At 49.9% G+C, this 15,404-nt stretch overlaps 1 protein-coding gene across 4 annotated transcripts in view; it reads left to right on the top strand.

The window, feature by feature from the left end:
• mlh3 (mutL homolog 3) overlaps positions 1–15,404 on the top strand; it is a 36,411-nt gene that overhangs the window by 16,621 nt on the left and 4,386 nt on the right. For 3 of the 4 annotated variants that reach the window (XM_033027442.1, XM_033027439.1, XM_033027441.1), the window contains 5 exons: positions 2,153–2,261; positions 3,289–3,448; positions 10,810–10,833; positions 11,316–11,394; positions 12,744–12,904. In XM_033027442.1, the coding sequence (XP_032883333.1) occupies positions 2,153–2,261; positions 3,289–3,448; positions 10,810–10,833; positions 11,316–11,394; positions 12,744–12,904 (533 nt within the window). Of the gene's footprint in view, positions 1–2,152; positions 2,262–3,288; positions 3,449–10,809; positions 10,834–11,315; positions 11,395–12,743; positions 12,905–15,404 lie in introns of those variants that run through there. The other variant, XR_004413126.1, reaches the window with a different exon arrangement.

The following is a 15,404-nucleotide window of genomic DNA, read 5'->3' as shown; positions in this document are numbered from 1 at the left end:
AAGAGATTAGTGTGCAAAATTAGAGCACATGGTATTGGGGGTAAGTTATTGACATGGTTAGAGAACTGGTTGGCAGACAGGAAGCAACGAGTAGGAATTAACGGGTCCTTTTCAAAATGGCAGGTAGTGACTAGTGGGGTGCGGCAAGGCTCGGTGCTGGGACCCCAGTTACTTACAATATATATTAACGATTTAGATGAGGGAATTAAATATGACATCTCCAAGTTTGTGGATGACACAAAGCTGGGTGGTAGTGTGAGCTGCGAGGAGGATGCTATGAGGCTGCAGGGTAACTTGGATAGGTTGGGTGAGTGGGCAGATTCGGTATAATGTGGATAAATGTGAGGTTATCCACTTTGGTGGCAAGAACAGGAAGGCAGATTATTATCTGAATGGAGTTAGATTAGGAGAAGGGGAGGTGCAACGAGACCTGGGTGTGCTTGTACATCAGTGACTGAAAGTAAGTATGCAGGTACAGCAGACAGTGAAGAAAGCTAAGTTGGTGTCTGGAAAGGTGCCAGATGATGTAGTTGAGGCAGGTCCTTTAACAACATTTAAACATCATTTAGACGTACACGGTTGGGGTAGATTTAGAGGGATATGGGTCAAACATAGACAGGTGGAAGTAGTTTAGATGGGGCTGTTAGTAGTTTAGATGGGTAAATGGATAGTTTAGATTAGTAGTTTAGATGGGTCTGAAGAAGCGTTTCGGCCCGAAATGTTGCCTATTTCCTTCGCTCCATAGATGCTGCTGCATCCGCTGAGTTTCGCCAGCACTTTTGTCTACCTTAGATGGGGCATGTTGGTTGGCATGGGTAAGATGGGCTGAAGGGCCTGTTTCCGTGCTGTGTTAGTTGGTATTACCTGTGATAGTTGCGTTGCATAGAGTGCTGAGTGCTAATGGTTGGCTTGTGCTTGGCTTCAGTTGACCAGTCATAGACTGTAGTAACTAATGAATCTCAGAAAGGAAAGTGCTGCAAGGTGCCAGTGGCTGGTTTTCTGGACTAAGTTTAGCCTGGGTGGAATTTGTTAAATGTTCAGCAAAGTTTCCTCAGGCAATATGTAGAGGGCAATGCTTAATCTGGTTTTGGGAAACTGGGAGGGGCATGTGGGTGAAGTGTTGGAGGAGGAGGCTTTTGGAACCAGTGACCACTCTTCTATTAGGTTGAAGGTAATTATGGATAAATACAGAGAAGGCCCACGTTAAAATGCTAAATTGGGGCAAGGCATCAGACAGGAACTTGCTCAACTTGATTGAAAAGGAACGCCAGGAAAGTGGGATGTTTTTAAAAGCTCCTCAATGAGTATATCTCCTCTGTATTTACCGAGGAGAAAGACAGTAGAACGGATGAAATTGGGGCAGTAAATGGAAGTCTCTTGCGAGCAGTCAGTGTTACGGTCGAAGAAGTTCTGAAGGTACTATCACGTATGAAGGTAGACAAATCTCCAGGGCCTGATCAGATATATCTGAGGGCGCTGTGGGAAACTAGAGAGGAAATTGCCGGAGCCCTGGTTGAAATTTACGAGTCGTCTTTAAATACAGGAGAGGTGCCGGAAGACTGGAGGGTGGCAAATGTTGTGCCTCTATTCAAGAAGCGCTGCAGGGAAAATGCTGGGAACTATAGGCCGGTGAGCTTAACATCTGCAGTTGGAAAGTTACTGGAGTATTCTGAGGGATAGGTTATACATGCAGTTAGATGGACAAGGGCTGATTAGGGATAGTCAGCATGGTTTTGTACGTGGGAGGTCGTGTCTCACAAATCTGAGTTTTTTTAAGACGTGACCAAGAATTCAGTAAGGCATTCAACAAGGTTCTGCATGGTAGGCTGCCACGCCGATCAGTATCATAAGGCCTTGCTGAAGTTGGGGGGGTGGGGAGAGAATGTAGCAGGGTCTCGAGTGGAGATGCAGCTGAGTCATGGAACTTGGTGGGGGGGGGGGGGGAATGGGTGGTGTGGTGGCTGAGATTCCGGTTGGGGGGGTAGGGAACTGACTCTGGGGGTTGGGGCTCGAGGAGGGGGTTGGAGGTTGGGGCTCGAGGAGGGGGTTGGGGTCTCGGTGAGGACGGTGGGGGTCTCGGGGGTGGGGGTCTCAGGGTGAGAGGAGGTCACTCTGCCCCTCTGCCCGTGTGTGACGCTGTGTGTCCCCGCAGACTGCTACGAGTTGGTGCCGGGTCAGTGTGGCCGCAAGAGGCTGACCACATCGACCGTCTGTCCACCCATGGAGATCCCCTGCTCTCCGGACGAGGCCAGGCTGCTACGGTCAGTGAGGCCAGGCTGTGAGGAGCCGGCCCATCACCCCCCACTCCCTCTGCCTCCCGCCCCCCCCCCCCCCCCCCTCCCCCGGCCCATGTAGGGAGCTCTCTCGTCGTGCTGGGATCTGAGCTCACACTGCTAGTGTAAGGGATAGAGGGATCCAGGAACACACCAGGTGTTGGTGTGCCCAGGGAGAGTCGATGGTACGGTGAGCCGCGGGTGGAGGCAGCGGGCCCCTGGAGCTTGCTTGTGCAGGGGCCAGTGGGGGGGCCAGTGCAGGTTGAGGGGCCAGTAGTGGGAGTGGGGACCAGTGGTGGGAGTGGGGGCCAGTGCAGGGTGATGGGCCAGTAGTGGGAATGGAGTGCAGTGGTGGGAGTGAGGGGCTAGTGGTGGGAGAGAGGGGCCAGTGCTGGGTGAGGGGGCAGTGGTGGGTGAGGAGCCAGTGGTGGGAGTGAGGAGCCAGTGGTGGGAGTGAGGGATCAGTGGTGGGAGTGAGGGGCCAGTGGTGGGAGTGAGGGGCCAGTGGTGGGGGTGAGGGGCCAGTGCTGGATGAGGGGCCAGTGCTGGATGAGGGGCCAGTGCTGGTGCAGGGGCCAGTGGTGGGTGAGGGGCCAGTGCTGGTGCAGGGGCCAGTGGTGGGTGAGGGGCCAGTGGTGGGTGAGGGGCCAGTGGTGGGATTGGGAGCCAGTGGTGGATAAGGGGCCAGTGCTGGTATTGGGGGCCCGTGGTGGATGAGGGGCCAGTGCTGGTGCAGGGGCCAGTGGTGGGTGAGGGGCCAGTGCTGGTGCAGGGGCCAGTGGTGGGTGAGGGGCCAGTGGTGGATAAGGGGCCAGTGCTGGTATTGGGGGCCAGTGGTGGATAAGGGGCCAGTGCTGGTGCAGGGGCCAGTGGTGGATGAGGGGCCAGTGCTGGTGCAGGGGCCAGTGGTGGGTGAGGGGCCAGTGCTGGTGCAGGGGCCAGTGGTGGGTGAGGGGCCAGTGCTGGTGCAGGGGCCTGTACTGGGAGTGAGGGTTGATGGTGTGGGTCCCCACAGGCTACACCTGGATCAGTTGGAGGTTGCTGGCGTGGAGCTGGAGTTGGGAGAGGCTGTGGATGCGGGCGTATTTGTGAAGAGGGTGCCGGCCTGCTTCGTGCAGAGAGAAGCTACTGAGGCTCGAAGAGGACGACAACCCGTCACTCAAACCATAGTGCAGGCAAGATGGCCGCTCCACACGGCTCCTACACGACACACGGCTCCTACACACGGTTCCTACACACGGCACACGGCTCCTACGCCGCACACGGCTCCTACACGGCACGTGGCTTCTACACACGGCTCCTACACAGCACACGGCTCCTACACACGGCTCCTACACGGCACACGGCTCCTACACGGCACACGGCTCCTACACACAGCTCCTACACGGCACACGGCTCCTACACACAGCTCCTACATGGCACATGGCTCCTACACGACACACGGCTCCTACACGACACACGGCTCCTACACGACACACGGCTCCTACACACAGCTCCTACATGGCACATGGCTCCTACACGGCACATGGCTCCTACACGGCACATGGCTCCTACATGGCACATGGCTCCTACACGGCACATGGCTCCTACACGACACACGGCTCCTACATGACACACGGCTCCTACACGGCACACGGCTCCTACACGACACACGGCTCCTACACGACACACGGCTCCTACACGACACACGGCTCCTACACGGCACACGGCTCCTACACGACACATGGCTCCTACACGGCACACGGTAGCATCGACACACGCATGGGGCACTAGGCATGTGTGAGAACGCGTGTGGCACTGTGTATGTGTGGGGCACTAAACGTGTGTGTACGGGCGCGCTGTGTGTATGGGCACGCGTGTGCATGGACGCGCTGTGTTTACGGGAGTGCTGTGTACGGGCGCGCTGTGTGTACGGGTGCGTGTGTGTACAGGCACGCATGGGGCACGGTGCAGTTTGCCCTCCATTTTCTTAGTTTAGTTTATGGTCACGTGTACCGAGGTGCAGTGAAAAGCTTTTTGTTGCTTTCCGTTAGTGGAAAGATTATACATGATTACAGTTGAGTCATCCACAGTGTACAGATACATAAGGTCATAAGTTATAGGAGTAGAATATGGCCATTTGGCCCATCAAGTCTACTCTGCCATTCAATCATGGCTGATCTATCTCTCCCGCCCAACCCCATTCTCCTGCCTTCTCCCCAAAATCCCTGACACCCGTACTAATCAAGAATCTATCTATCTCTGTCTTAAATATATCCCCTCCTGAAATATTCAGGAGGGATAGACAGAAAGGAAAAGGAAGTGGGGTAGCGTTGATGGTTAGAGAGGAGATTAACGCAATAGAAAGGAAGGACATTAGCTTGGAGGATGTGGAATTGATATGGGTAGAGCTGCGAATCACTAAGGGGCAGAAAACACTAGTGTGAGTTGTGTACCGGCCACCTAACAGTAGTAGTGGAGTTGGGGATGGCATCAAACAGGAAATTAGAAATGCGTGCAACAAAGGTAAAACAGTTATAATGGGTGACTTCAATCTACATATAGATTGGGTGAATCAAATTGGCAGGGGTGTTGAGGAAGAGGATTTCTTGGAATGTATGCGGGATAGTTTTCTAAACCAACATGTAGAGGAACCAACGAGAGAGCAGGCTATTCTAGACTGGGTATTGAGTAATGAGGAAGGGTTAGTTAGCAGTCTTGTTGTGCGTGGCCCCTTGGGCAAGAGTGACCAATATGGTTGAGTTCTTCATTAGGATGGAGAGTGACATAGTTAATTCAGAAACAAGGGTTCTGAACTTAAAGAAAGGTAACTTTGAGGGTATGAGACGTGAATTGGCCAAGATAGACTGGCAATTGATTCTAAAAGGGTTGACGGTGGATATGCAATGGAAGACATTTAAAGACCGCATGGATGAACTATAACAATGGTTCATCCCAGTTTGGAAAAAGAATAAGAAGGTAGTGCATAGCAGTGGATAACAAGGGAAATCAGGGATAGTATCAAAACAAAAGATGAAGCATACAAATTAGCCAGAAAAAGCAGCCTACCAGTGGACTGGGAGAAATTCAGTCCAGCAGAGGAGGACAAAGGGCTTAATTAGGAAAGGGAAAATAGATTATGAAAGAAAACTGGCAGGGAACATAAAAAATGACTGCAAAAGCTTTTATAGATATGTGAAGAGAAAAAGATTAGTTAAAACAAATGTAGGTCCCTTGCAGTCAGAAACAGGTGAATTGATCATGGGGAACAAGGCCATGGCAGACCAATTGAATAACTACTTTGGTTCTGTCTTCACTAAGGAAGACATAAATAATCTTCCGGAAATAGCAGGGGACCAGGGGTCAAATGAGATGGAGGAACTGAGTGAAATCCAGGTTAGCCGGGAAGTGGTGTAAGGTAAATTGAATGGATTAAAGGCCGATAAATCCCCAGGGCCAGATAGGCTGCATCCCAGAGTGCTTAAGGAAGTAATCCCAGAAATAGTGGATGCATTAGTGATAATTTTTCAAAACTCTTTAGATTCTGGAGTAGTTTCTGAGGATTGGAGGGTAGCTAATGTAACCCCACTTTTTAAAAGGGGAGGGAGAGAGAAAACGGGGAATTACAGACCAGTTCGTTTAACATCGGTAGTGGGGGAAAATGCTAGAGTCAGTTATTAAAGATGGGATAGCAGCACATTTGGAAAGTGGTGAAATCATTGGACAAAGTCAGCATGGATTTATGAAAGGTAAATCATGTCTGACGAATCTTATAGAATTTTTCGAGGATGTAACTAGTAGAGTGGATAAGGGAGAACCAGTGGATGTATTATATCTGGACTTTCAGAAGGTTTTCAACAAGGTCCCACATAAGAGATTAGTATACAAACTTAAAGCACACGGTATTGGGGGTTCAGTATTGATGTGGATAGAGAACTGGCTGGCAGACAGGAAGCAAAGAGTAGGAGTAAACGGGTCCTTTTCAGAATGGCAGGCAATGACTAGTGGGGTACCGCAAGGCTCAGTGCTGGGACCCCAGCTATTTACAATATATATTAATGATTTGGACTTGAATTAATGAGGGAATTGAATGCAACATGTCCAAGTTTGCGGATGACACAAACTGGGGGGCAGTGTTAGCTGTGAGGAAGATGCTAGGAGGCTGCAAGGTGACTTGGAAAGGTTGGGTGAGTGGGAAAATGCATGGCAGATGCAGTATAATGTGGATAAATGTGAGGTTATCCACTTTGGTGGCAAGAACAGGCAAGTAGACTATTTGAATGGTGGCCGATTAGGAAAAGGGGAGATGCAACGAGACCTGGGTGTCATGGTACACCAGTCATTGAAAGTAGGCATGCAGGTACAGCAGGCAGTGAAGAAAGCGAATGGTATGTTAGCATTCATAGCAAAAGGATTTGAGTATAGGAGCAGGGAAATTCTACTACAAATTAGCCAGAAAAAGCAGCCTACCAGTGGACCGGGAGAAATTCAGTCCAGCAGAGGAGGACAAAGGGCTTAATTAGGAAAGGGAAAATAGATTATGAAAGAAAACTGGCAGGGGACATAAAAACTGACTGCAAAAGCTTTTATAGATATGTGAAGAGAAAAAGATCTACTGCAGTTGTGCCTTGGTGAGACCACACCTGGAGTATTGCGTACAGTTTTGGTCTCCTAATCTGAGGAAATACTTTCTTGCCGTAGAGGGAGTACAGAAAAGGTTCACCAGACTGATTCCTGGGATGGCAGGACTTTCATATGAAGAAAGACTGGATAGACTCGGCTTGTACTCGCTATAATTTAGAAGATTGAGGGGGGATCTTATAGAAACTTAGAAAATTCTTAAGGGGTTGGACAGGCTGACAGGCTAGATGCAGGAAGATTGTTCCCGATGTTGGGGAAGTCCAGAACAAGGTGTCACAGTTTAAGGATAAGGGGGAAGTCTTTTAGGACCAAGATGAGAAAAAAAAAATTCACACAGAGAGTGGTGAATCTGTGGAATTCTCTGGCACAGAAAGTAGTTGAGGCCAGTTCATTGGCTATATTTAAGAGGGAGTTAGATGTGGCCCTTGTGGCTAAAGGGATCGGGGGGTATGGAGAAAAGGCAGGTACAGGATACTGAGTTGGATGATCAGCAATTATCATATTGAATGGCGGTGCAGGCTCGAAGGGCCGAATGGCCTACTGCACCTATTTTCTATGTTTCTATGTTTCTATGATTTGTGGCCTCCACAGCCTTCTGTGGCAAAGAATTCCACAGATTTACCACCCTATGATTAAATAAATTTCTCCTTATCTCCTTCCTAATAGAACGTCCTTTAATTCTGAGGCTGTGACCTCTGGTCCTAGACTCTCCCACTAGTGGAAAGAAACATCCTCTCCACATCCATGCTATCCTTCCTCATATATGGTACCCAAAATTGCTCACAATATTCCTAATGCGGCCTGACCAAAGCCTTAAAGAGCCTCAGCATTACATCCCTGTTTTTGTATACAAGCCCTCGTGAAATGCATGCTAGCATTGAGTTTGCTTTCCTTACTATCGATTCGACTTGCAGATTAACTTTTTGGGAATCCTGCACCAGCACACTCAAGTCCCTTTGCACCTCTGATTTCTGGATTCTCTCCCCATTTCGAAAATAGTCTACGCCTTTATTCCTACTACCAAAATGCATGACCCCACACTTTGCTACACTATATTCCATCTGCCACTTCTCTGCCCACTCTCCCAACCTGTCCAAGTCCTTCTGCAGAGTCCCTGCTTTCTCTACACTACAAGCCCCTCCACCTATTTTCGTATCATCCGCAAACTTGGCCACAAAACCTTCAATCCCCGCGTCCAAATCATTAATATACAACGTGAAGAGTAGCGGCCCCAGCACCGACCACTGCGGAACGCCGCTAGTCAATCTTAAACGCTGAAAATCTTAAACAACATCTACTGACTCTCCTTTGTCTGTCCTGCTATTCCAGCAAGTTTGTCAAGCAAGACCTCGCCTTCACAAAGCCATGCTGACTTCCGCCAATTTTATCGTGAACTCCAAAACCTCATCCTTTATAATGGACTCTAAAATCTTACCAACCTCCAAAGGCAGACTAACCGGCCTATAGTTCCCACTATTCTACTTTGCTCCCTTCTTGTGGAGTGGGGTAATATTGGCAATTTTACAATCGTCTGGAACTAGTGATTCCTGAAATATCACTATCAATGCCTCCACAATTTCTACAGCCAACTCTTTCAGAATCTTAGGGTGCTGTCCATCCGGCCCAGGTGACTTATCCACCTTCAGCCCTTTCAGCTTCCCAAGCACCTTCTCCCTAGTAATAGCCACTCCACTAACTTCCTACCCCTGAGTCTCTTGAATTTCAGGCACGTTGCTGGTGTCTTCCACTGTGAAGACTGATGCAAAAAGGTTATTCAACTCCTCTGCCATTTCTTTATTCCCCATTAACACTTCTCCTGCATCAACCTCCAGCGGCCCAACGTCCACTCTTGCCTCTTTCTTACTCTTTATATAACTGAAGAAACTCTTGCTATCCTCTTTTATATTATTGGCTAGCTTACCTTCGTATTTCATCTTGTCTCCCCGTATTGCCCTTTTAGTTACCTTCTGTTGTTTAAAAGTTTCCCAATCCTCTGGCTTCCCACTAATCTTTGCTATGTTATACGCCTTCTCTTTTAGTTTTATACTGTCCTTGACTTCCCTTGTCAGCCACGGTCACCTCTTTCTCCCCCTAGAATCTTTCTTCCTCTTTTGAATGAAAAGATCAGAATTCCAGATTATTCCCAGAAATTCCTGCCATTGCTGTTCCATCATCATCCTTGCTGGGGCCCCAATCCAGTCAACTTTGGCCAGCTCCTCCCTCATGCGTCTGTAGTCCACTTTGCCCAGCAGCAATACCGACATATCCGATTTCACCTTCTCCCTCTCAAATTGCAGATGAAAACTTAAGTTGTGATCGCTACCTCCTAATGGTTCCTTTACCTTGAGTTCCCTTATCCAATCTGGTTCATTGCTAACACTAAATCCAAAATTGTCTTTTCCCTGATCGGCTGCAGTACAAGCTGCTCTAAGAATGCATCACGGAGGCACTCTACAAAATTGCCTTTCTTAGTGTCCAGTACCAACCTGAATTTCTCAGTCTACCTGCATATTGAAATCTCCAATAACCACCATAGCATTGCTTTTTTTACATGCCAATTTTATCTCCTGATGTAACTTGTATCCTATGACCTGTAAATAACTCCCATTAGGGTCTTGTTACCCCTATAATTTCTCAGCTCTATCCACAATGACTCTACATCTTCTGATCCTATGCCACCCCCTCACTAAGAACTGAATTTCATTGCTAACTAACAGAGTTACCCCACCCCCTCACTAAGAACTGAATTTCATTGCTAACTAACTGAGTTACCCCACCCCCTCAGCCCACCTTTCTGTCTTTCCTCGAGGACATATAACCCTGAATATTCAGCATGATAAGGGAATAACATTTAGTGCAAGATAAAGTCCGAGGGTCTCCAATAAGGTAGTTAGTTCTTTGGATCGTTGACCTTGTCATGGTGAAGAGGCTTGCGTGTCCTCATGATTCCGAGAGCGATGCTGTCGGAAACACCAGCTTCTGGTAGGGCCACCCATGGCAGTAAGGTCGAGGATGCGGATCCAGACTAAGAACGATCCAACCTACAAGACCTGAACGGTGGACCAGGCGGACAAAGTTATCTTGAACTCAACGGCTGTGAAGGCGGATGAAGGCTGCAACAGATCTATCAGCTCCAATCGTCTTGGTTCTCTTGCCATTGGAATAAGTTGATTGATTTGTGAAGGACCGTGTGCTTCTTGGAGTGCAACATCAAGTACACGGTAAACAAACACACGCACAGGCGTCTTCGTTCTGTGAGCTGCAAAGCCAGGATTGGACATAAGCCACCTGAGAGTCCATAAAAACAACAGAACGTAGACCATCATCCTCGACCTCGAGGGATAGCCACGATGACGAGATAATAGTTCAGGACCGCTCTCTGGTTGTGGTAGGATGGTTCAGTTACCTGATAACAGCTGGGAAGAAACTGTCCCTGAATTTGGAGGTGTACCTTTTAGACAATAGGCAATATTTTCACACCTATATATCTTTTTCAGAGGGGAGGAGGGAGTGACCGAGGTGAGACTGGTCCTTGATTATGTTGCTGGCCTTGCCGAGGCAGCGTGAGGTGCAGATGGAGTAGATGGAAGGGAGGTTGGTTTGTGTGATGGTTTGGGCTGCGTCCATTTCTTGCGGTCTTGGATGGAGTTGTGAGTGTTGTGGATTAGGGTTGGAAACTGCAGGCTGCTGATCGCTGGACTTTCCAGAAACAGCTTGAAACCTCTGAGTGGCCAGGGCACCTGACGTTCACGATGGCTGTGTTTGGGAATGTGTGCTGAGCTGGGTGGGATTTACCACAGGCGAGATGGTGGGGTGTTGTTACTGTTGCTGTGTTGTATCCTTCACACTGAACCTCTCTTGCCCCCCTCTTGTCCCCGTCTTGCCACCTGATCCCCGTGTCTCTCTGTTCCTGCAGGAGTTCCTCAGAGAACAGATTGAGGTGAGTCGTTGCTGATGGGGTAAAGTGAGTGTGGGCGGGGCGGGGGGGTCCGTGCTCCTGTGGGGGGGGGGGCTGTTTGGGGAGTAGTGGGTGGGGGGCGGGGGGAGTGGGTGGAGAGGGGGAGGTTGGAGAGGGGGGAACGGTTGAAAAGAGGGGAGTGGATGGAGGGGGGGGGGGGGCAACAGGCCGGGGGACTGGGTGCGTCCTTCCACCCCCACTCCCCCCCCCCCCCCCCCCACCCCCAGTGCAGCGCTATCATTTCCCCCATCCCCGTGTGCTGGTCTCTCAGTGACCCCTTGTCTCGGAATGAGTGGGGGGAGGGAGTGGGTTGATGGGGGTGGGACGAGCGGTCTCTCAGTGACCCCCCTATCCCCCCGTCGCGGGCGGGGGGGTGGGAGGAGTGCGTGTGGTGGGTGGGGGGTTTGGGGGGGGGGGGGGTATTTTTAAGTGGTCTCTTGGTGACCCCCCCCTCGTGTCACCAGGTGCTCCAGACCAGGGGAGGTGCCCCCGCCGTGCTGTCACGGACCATGCTGAAGGTGCTCGCCTCACAGGCCTGTCACGGTGAGTAACCCCCCCCCCCCCTAACTCTGGGAACACCCACCGCCAGGGGACCCCACCCCACCCACCACTAACCCCACTCACCGTCACAGGGAATGCCCCACCACCCCAACAGGAACCACACCACAAACCCCCCCCCCCCCCCCACGGCAGGAACCCCCTCAACCCCCTCAACCCCCCACTGCTGGAACCCCCCCACCCCAACCATGGGAGAAGCTCAACAACCACCCCCACCCCCACCACAACGGCAGGAACCCCCTCCCACCGCACATCATCATTGCACGGAATATATGTCACCTGTGGTGGTGAAGTTCCCAGGTTCACGACCATCAGCTTTGGGATCTCACTGATCTCAGTCTATGATGAATACTGTGACCCCTGGTTCTGCACCCATGGTGAGGGAAACACCCTTCCTGCATGCACCCCCTCTATTCCTGCACGCACCCCCTGTATTCCTGCGTGCACCCCCTGTATTCCTTCACGCACCCCCTTTATTCCTGCACGCACCCTTTATTCCTCCACGTACCTCCTCTATTCCTGCGTGCGCCCCCTCTATTCCTGCACGCACCCCCTCTCCCTGCACGCACCCCCACTATTCCTGCACGCACCCCCTGTATTCCTCCACGCACCCCCTGTATTCCTCCACGCAACCCCTTTATTCCTGCACGCACCCCCTCTATTCCTGCGTGCACCCCTGTATTCCTCCACGCACCCCCTGTATTCCTCCACGCACCCCCTTTATTCCTCCACGCACGCCCTCTATTCCTGCACGCACCCCCTCTATTCCTGCACGCACCCCATCTATTCCTGCGTGCACCCCCTTTATTCCTGCACGCACCCGCTCTATTCCTGCAGGACTTTGTTGCTGTATAGGAGACCCCCTCTCATTCTAAGGTCCAGTGAAGATGGCAGAATGAGCCAGCCTCTGCCGTGCCAGGATCAGTGGTGTTGTGCGCCGCTCTCCCCACGAGGAGACACTGTCTTGCTGTGGACCTGTACCCTGCCCTGGCATTCTCCTCCTCCCATACCATTATGTTGCTGCACCTCAATGGCTGCTTGCAGCAAATGCTTCATGCTCATAAGTGATAGGAGCAGAATTAGGCCATTCGGCCCATCGTCTATTCAACTATTCAATCATGGCTGATCTACCTCTCCCCCCTAACCCATTCTCCTGCCTTCTCCCCGTAACCCCTGACACCCGTACTAATCTCTCTCTCTGCCTTAAAAATATCCATTGATGACTTGCACAGTCTTCAGTGACAATGAAATCCACAGATTCACCACCCTGTGACTAAAGAATGGTGAGGAGTTGCTATGTTACTGCTCATTGCCTGTGTTGTACATGCTGACAGGGGCGGTGAAGTTTGGCCACGGTCTGAGTGTGGACGAATGCAGCAGCCTGATGGGTTCTCTGGCCAGCTGTCACCTGCCCTTCCAGTGTGCACATGGCCGGCCCTCCATCCTCCCTCTGGCAGACCTGGATCACCTGAATCACCTGGACATCAACCACCAGGTATGTCCACAGTCAATCCTCAATCAAACTGGAGCATCGCCCCATTACAGGAACAATGTGGAGGCTTTGCAGAGGGTGCACAAGAGGCTTACTAGAATGGTGCTGGAGTAACTCAGCAGGTCAGGCAGCATCTGTGGAGAACATGGATAGGTGACGTTTCACAGAGTGCTGAGTAACTCAGCGGGTCATAGAAACATAGACATAGAAACATAGAAAATAGGTGCAGGAGTAGGCCATTCGGCCCTTCGAGCCTGCACCGCCATTCAATATGATCATGGCTGATCATCCAACTCAGTATCCTGTACCTGCCTTCTCTCCATACCCCCTCATCCCTTTAGCCACAAGGGCCACATCTAACTCCCTCTTAAATATAGCCAATGAACTGGCCTCAACTACCTTCTGTGGCAGAGAATTCCAGAGATTCACCACTCTCTGTGTGAAAAATGTTTTCCTCATCTCGGTCCTAAAAGATTTCCCCCTTATCCTTAAACTGTGACCCCTTGTTCTGGACTTCCCCAACATCGGGAACAATCTTCCTGCATCTAGCCTGTCCAACCCCTTAAGAATTTTGTAAGTTTTTATCTTATAGAAACCAGAAATGTTTCGGGTGGGGTCCCTTCTTCAGACTGATGGTAGTAGACGTTATGATGTAATGTTACAGTTGTACAGAACATTGGTGAGACTGCATTTGGTCGAATGTGTGCAGTTTTAGTTCCCCAGCAATGGGAAGGATGTTGTTAAGCTGGAAAGGCTGCAAAGAAGAATTAGCAGGGTATTGCCAGGACTTGAGGGCCTGAGCTATCGGGAGTAACTAGCCAGTGACTAGTGGAGTTCCGCAGGGGTCGGTGCTGGGGCCGCTACTCTTCACGTTGTATATTAATGATTTGGACGAGGGGATTGAAGGCTTTGTGGCCAAGTCTGCGGATGATACGAAAATAGGTGAAGGGGCAGGTAGTGTAGAGAAAGCAGGGACTCTGCAGAAGGACTTGGACAGGTTGGGAGAGTGGGCAGAGAAGTGGCAGATGGAATATAGTGTTGCAAAGTGTGGAGTCATGCATTTTGATCGTAGGAATAAAGGCGTAGACTATTTTCAAAATGGGGAGAGAATCCAGAAATCGGAGGTGCAAAGTGACTTGCAAAGAAAGCAACCGCAATGCTAGCATTAATATCACGAGGGCTTGTATACAACAACAGGGATGTAATGCTGAGGCTCTATAAGGCGCTGGTCAGGCCGCATTTGGAATATTGTGAGCAATTTTGGGCCCCATATCTGAGGTAGGATGTGATGGCTCTGGAGAGGGTCCAGTGGAGGTTTACAAGAATGATCCCAGGTTAACCTATGATGAGCACTGGGCCTGTACTTGCTGGAGTTTCGAAGAACGAGGGGGAACCTCATTGAAACATACAGAATAATAAAAGGCTTGGATAGACTGGATGTGGAGAGGATGTTTCCACTAGTGGGAGAGTCCAGGACTAGAGGTCACAGCCTCAGAATTAAAGGACATTCTTTTAGGAAGGAGATGAGGAGAAATTTATTTAGTCAGAGGGTGGTGAATTTGTGGAATTGTTTGCCACAGAAGGCTGTGGAGGCTGACTTTGTATATTTTTAAGACAGATAGATAGATTCTTGATTAGTACGGGTGTCGGGGGTTATGGGGAGAAGGCAGGAGAACGGGGTTAGGAGGGAGAGATAGATCAGCCATGATTGAATGGCGGAGTAGACTTGATGGGCCGAATGGCCTAATTCTATTCCTATCACTTATGACCTTATGGGAGGTTGGGCAGGGTAGGACTTTATTCTTTGAAGTCCAGGAAGCAGGTGTGATCTTCTAGAGGTGTAAACATAATGGTCGGCATAGGGGGAATGCAGCATATGGGTGAATCAAGAATTAGAGGACATGTTTAAGGTGAAAGATTTTAAAGGAATCTGAGGGGCAGCTTTAGTGCCGTGAAAAACTGTTTTGCTTTCTACCCAAACTGATCAGATATACCATACATAAATACAATCAAACCAAAGTACAATAGGTAGAGCAAAGGGGAAGATACAGAGTGCAGAATATAGTTCTCAGCAATGTAGCGCTGATCCAGACACATCATAGGAAAGATTTAAAGGGATATGGGCCATACGTGGGACTAGACTTAGATCGGGCATCTTGGTCGGCCTGGGCAAGTTGGGCCGATGGGCCCGTTTCTCTGCTCCATGACTTGTCCATGAAGGTGCCTATTGTGTGGGTACTGTTGGAATAATTTACACCAGACTATCACTATCTGGTGGTCACTATCAAACTGTAGCTACTTTATTAGCAATCACTTGAAGCAAGAGACTGCCCTCACCGTGTAAAGCATGCAATATTGTGATATCATTTTTGATAAATTAGTCATGGTTCACTGCACCTTCGGGTGCATGTGACAAATAAAAGTGACTTTGACTTGTGAGCCAGCATTCAGTAACTTTCCACTGTGTAACAGGCTTCTTTATCTATGTGGGAAGGTTAGGGAG

Source organism: Amblyraja radiata, chromosome 9 (genome assembly GCF_010909765.2).
Source record: "Amblyraja radiata isolate CabotCenter1 chromosome 9, sAmbRad1.1.pri, whole genome shotgun sequence".
In the NCBI taxonomy this organism is placed as follows: Eukaryota; Metazoa; Chordata; class Chondrichthyes; order Rajiformes; family Rajidae; genus Amblyraja; species Amblyraja radiata.
This window is presented reverse-complemented; position numbering and strand designations above follow the sequence as displayed.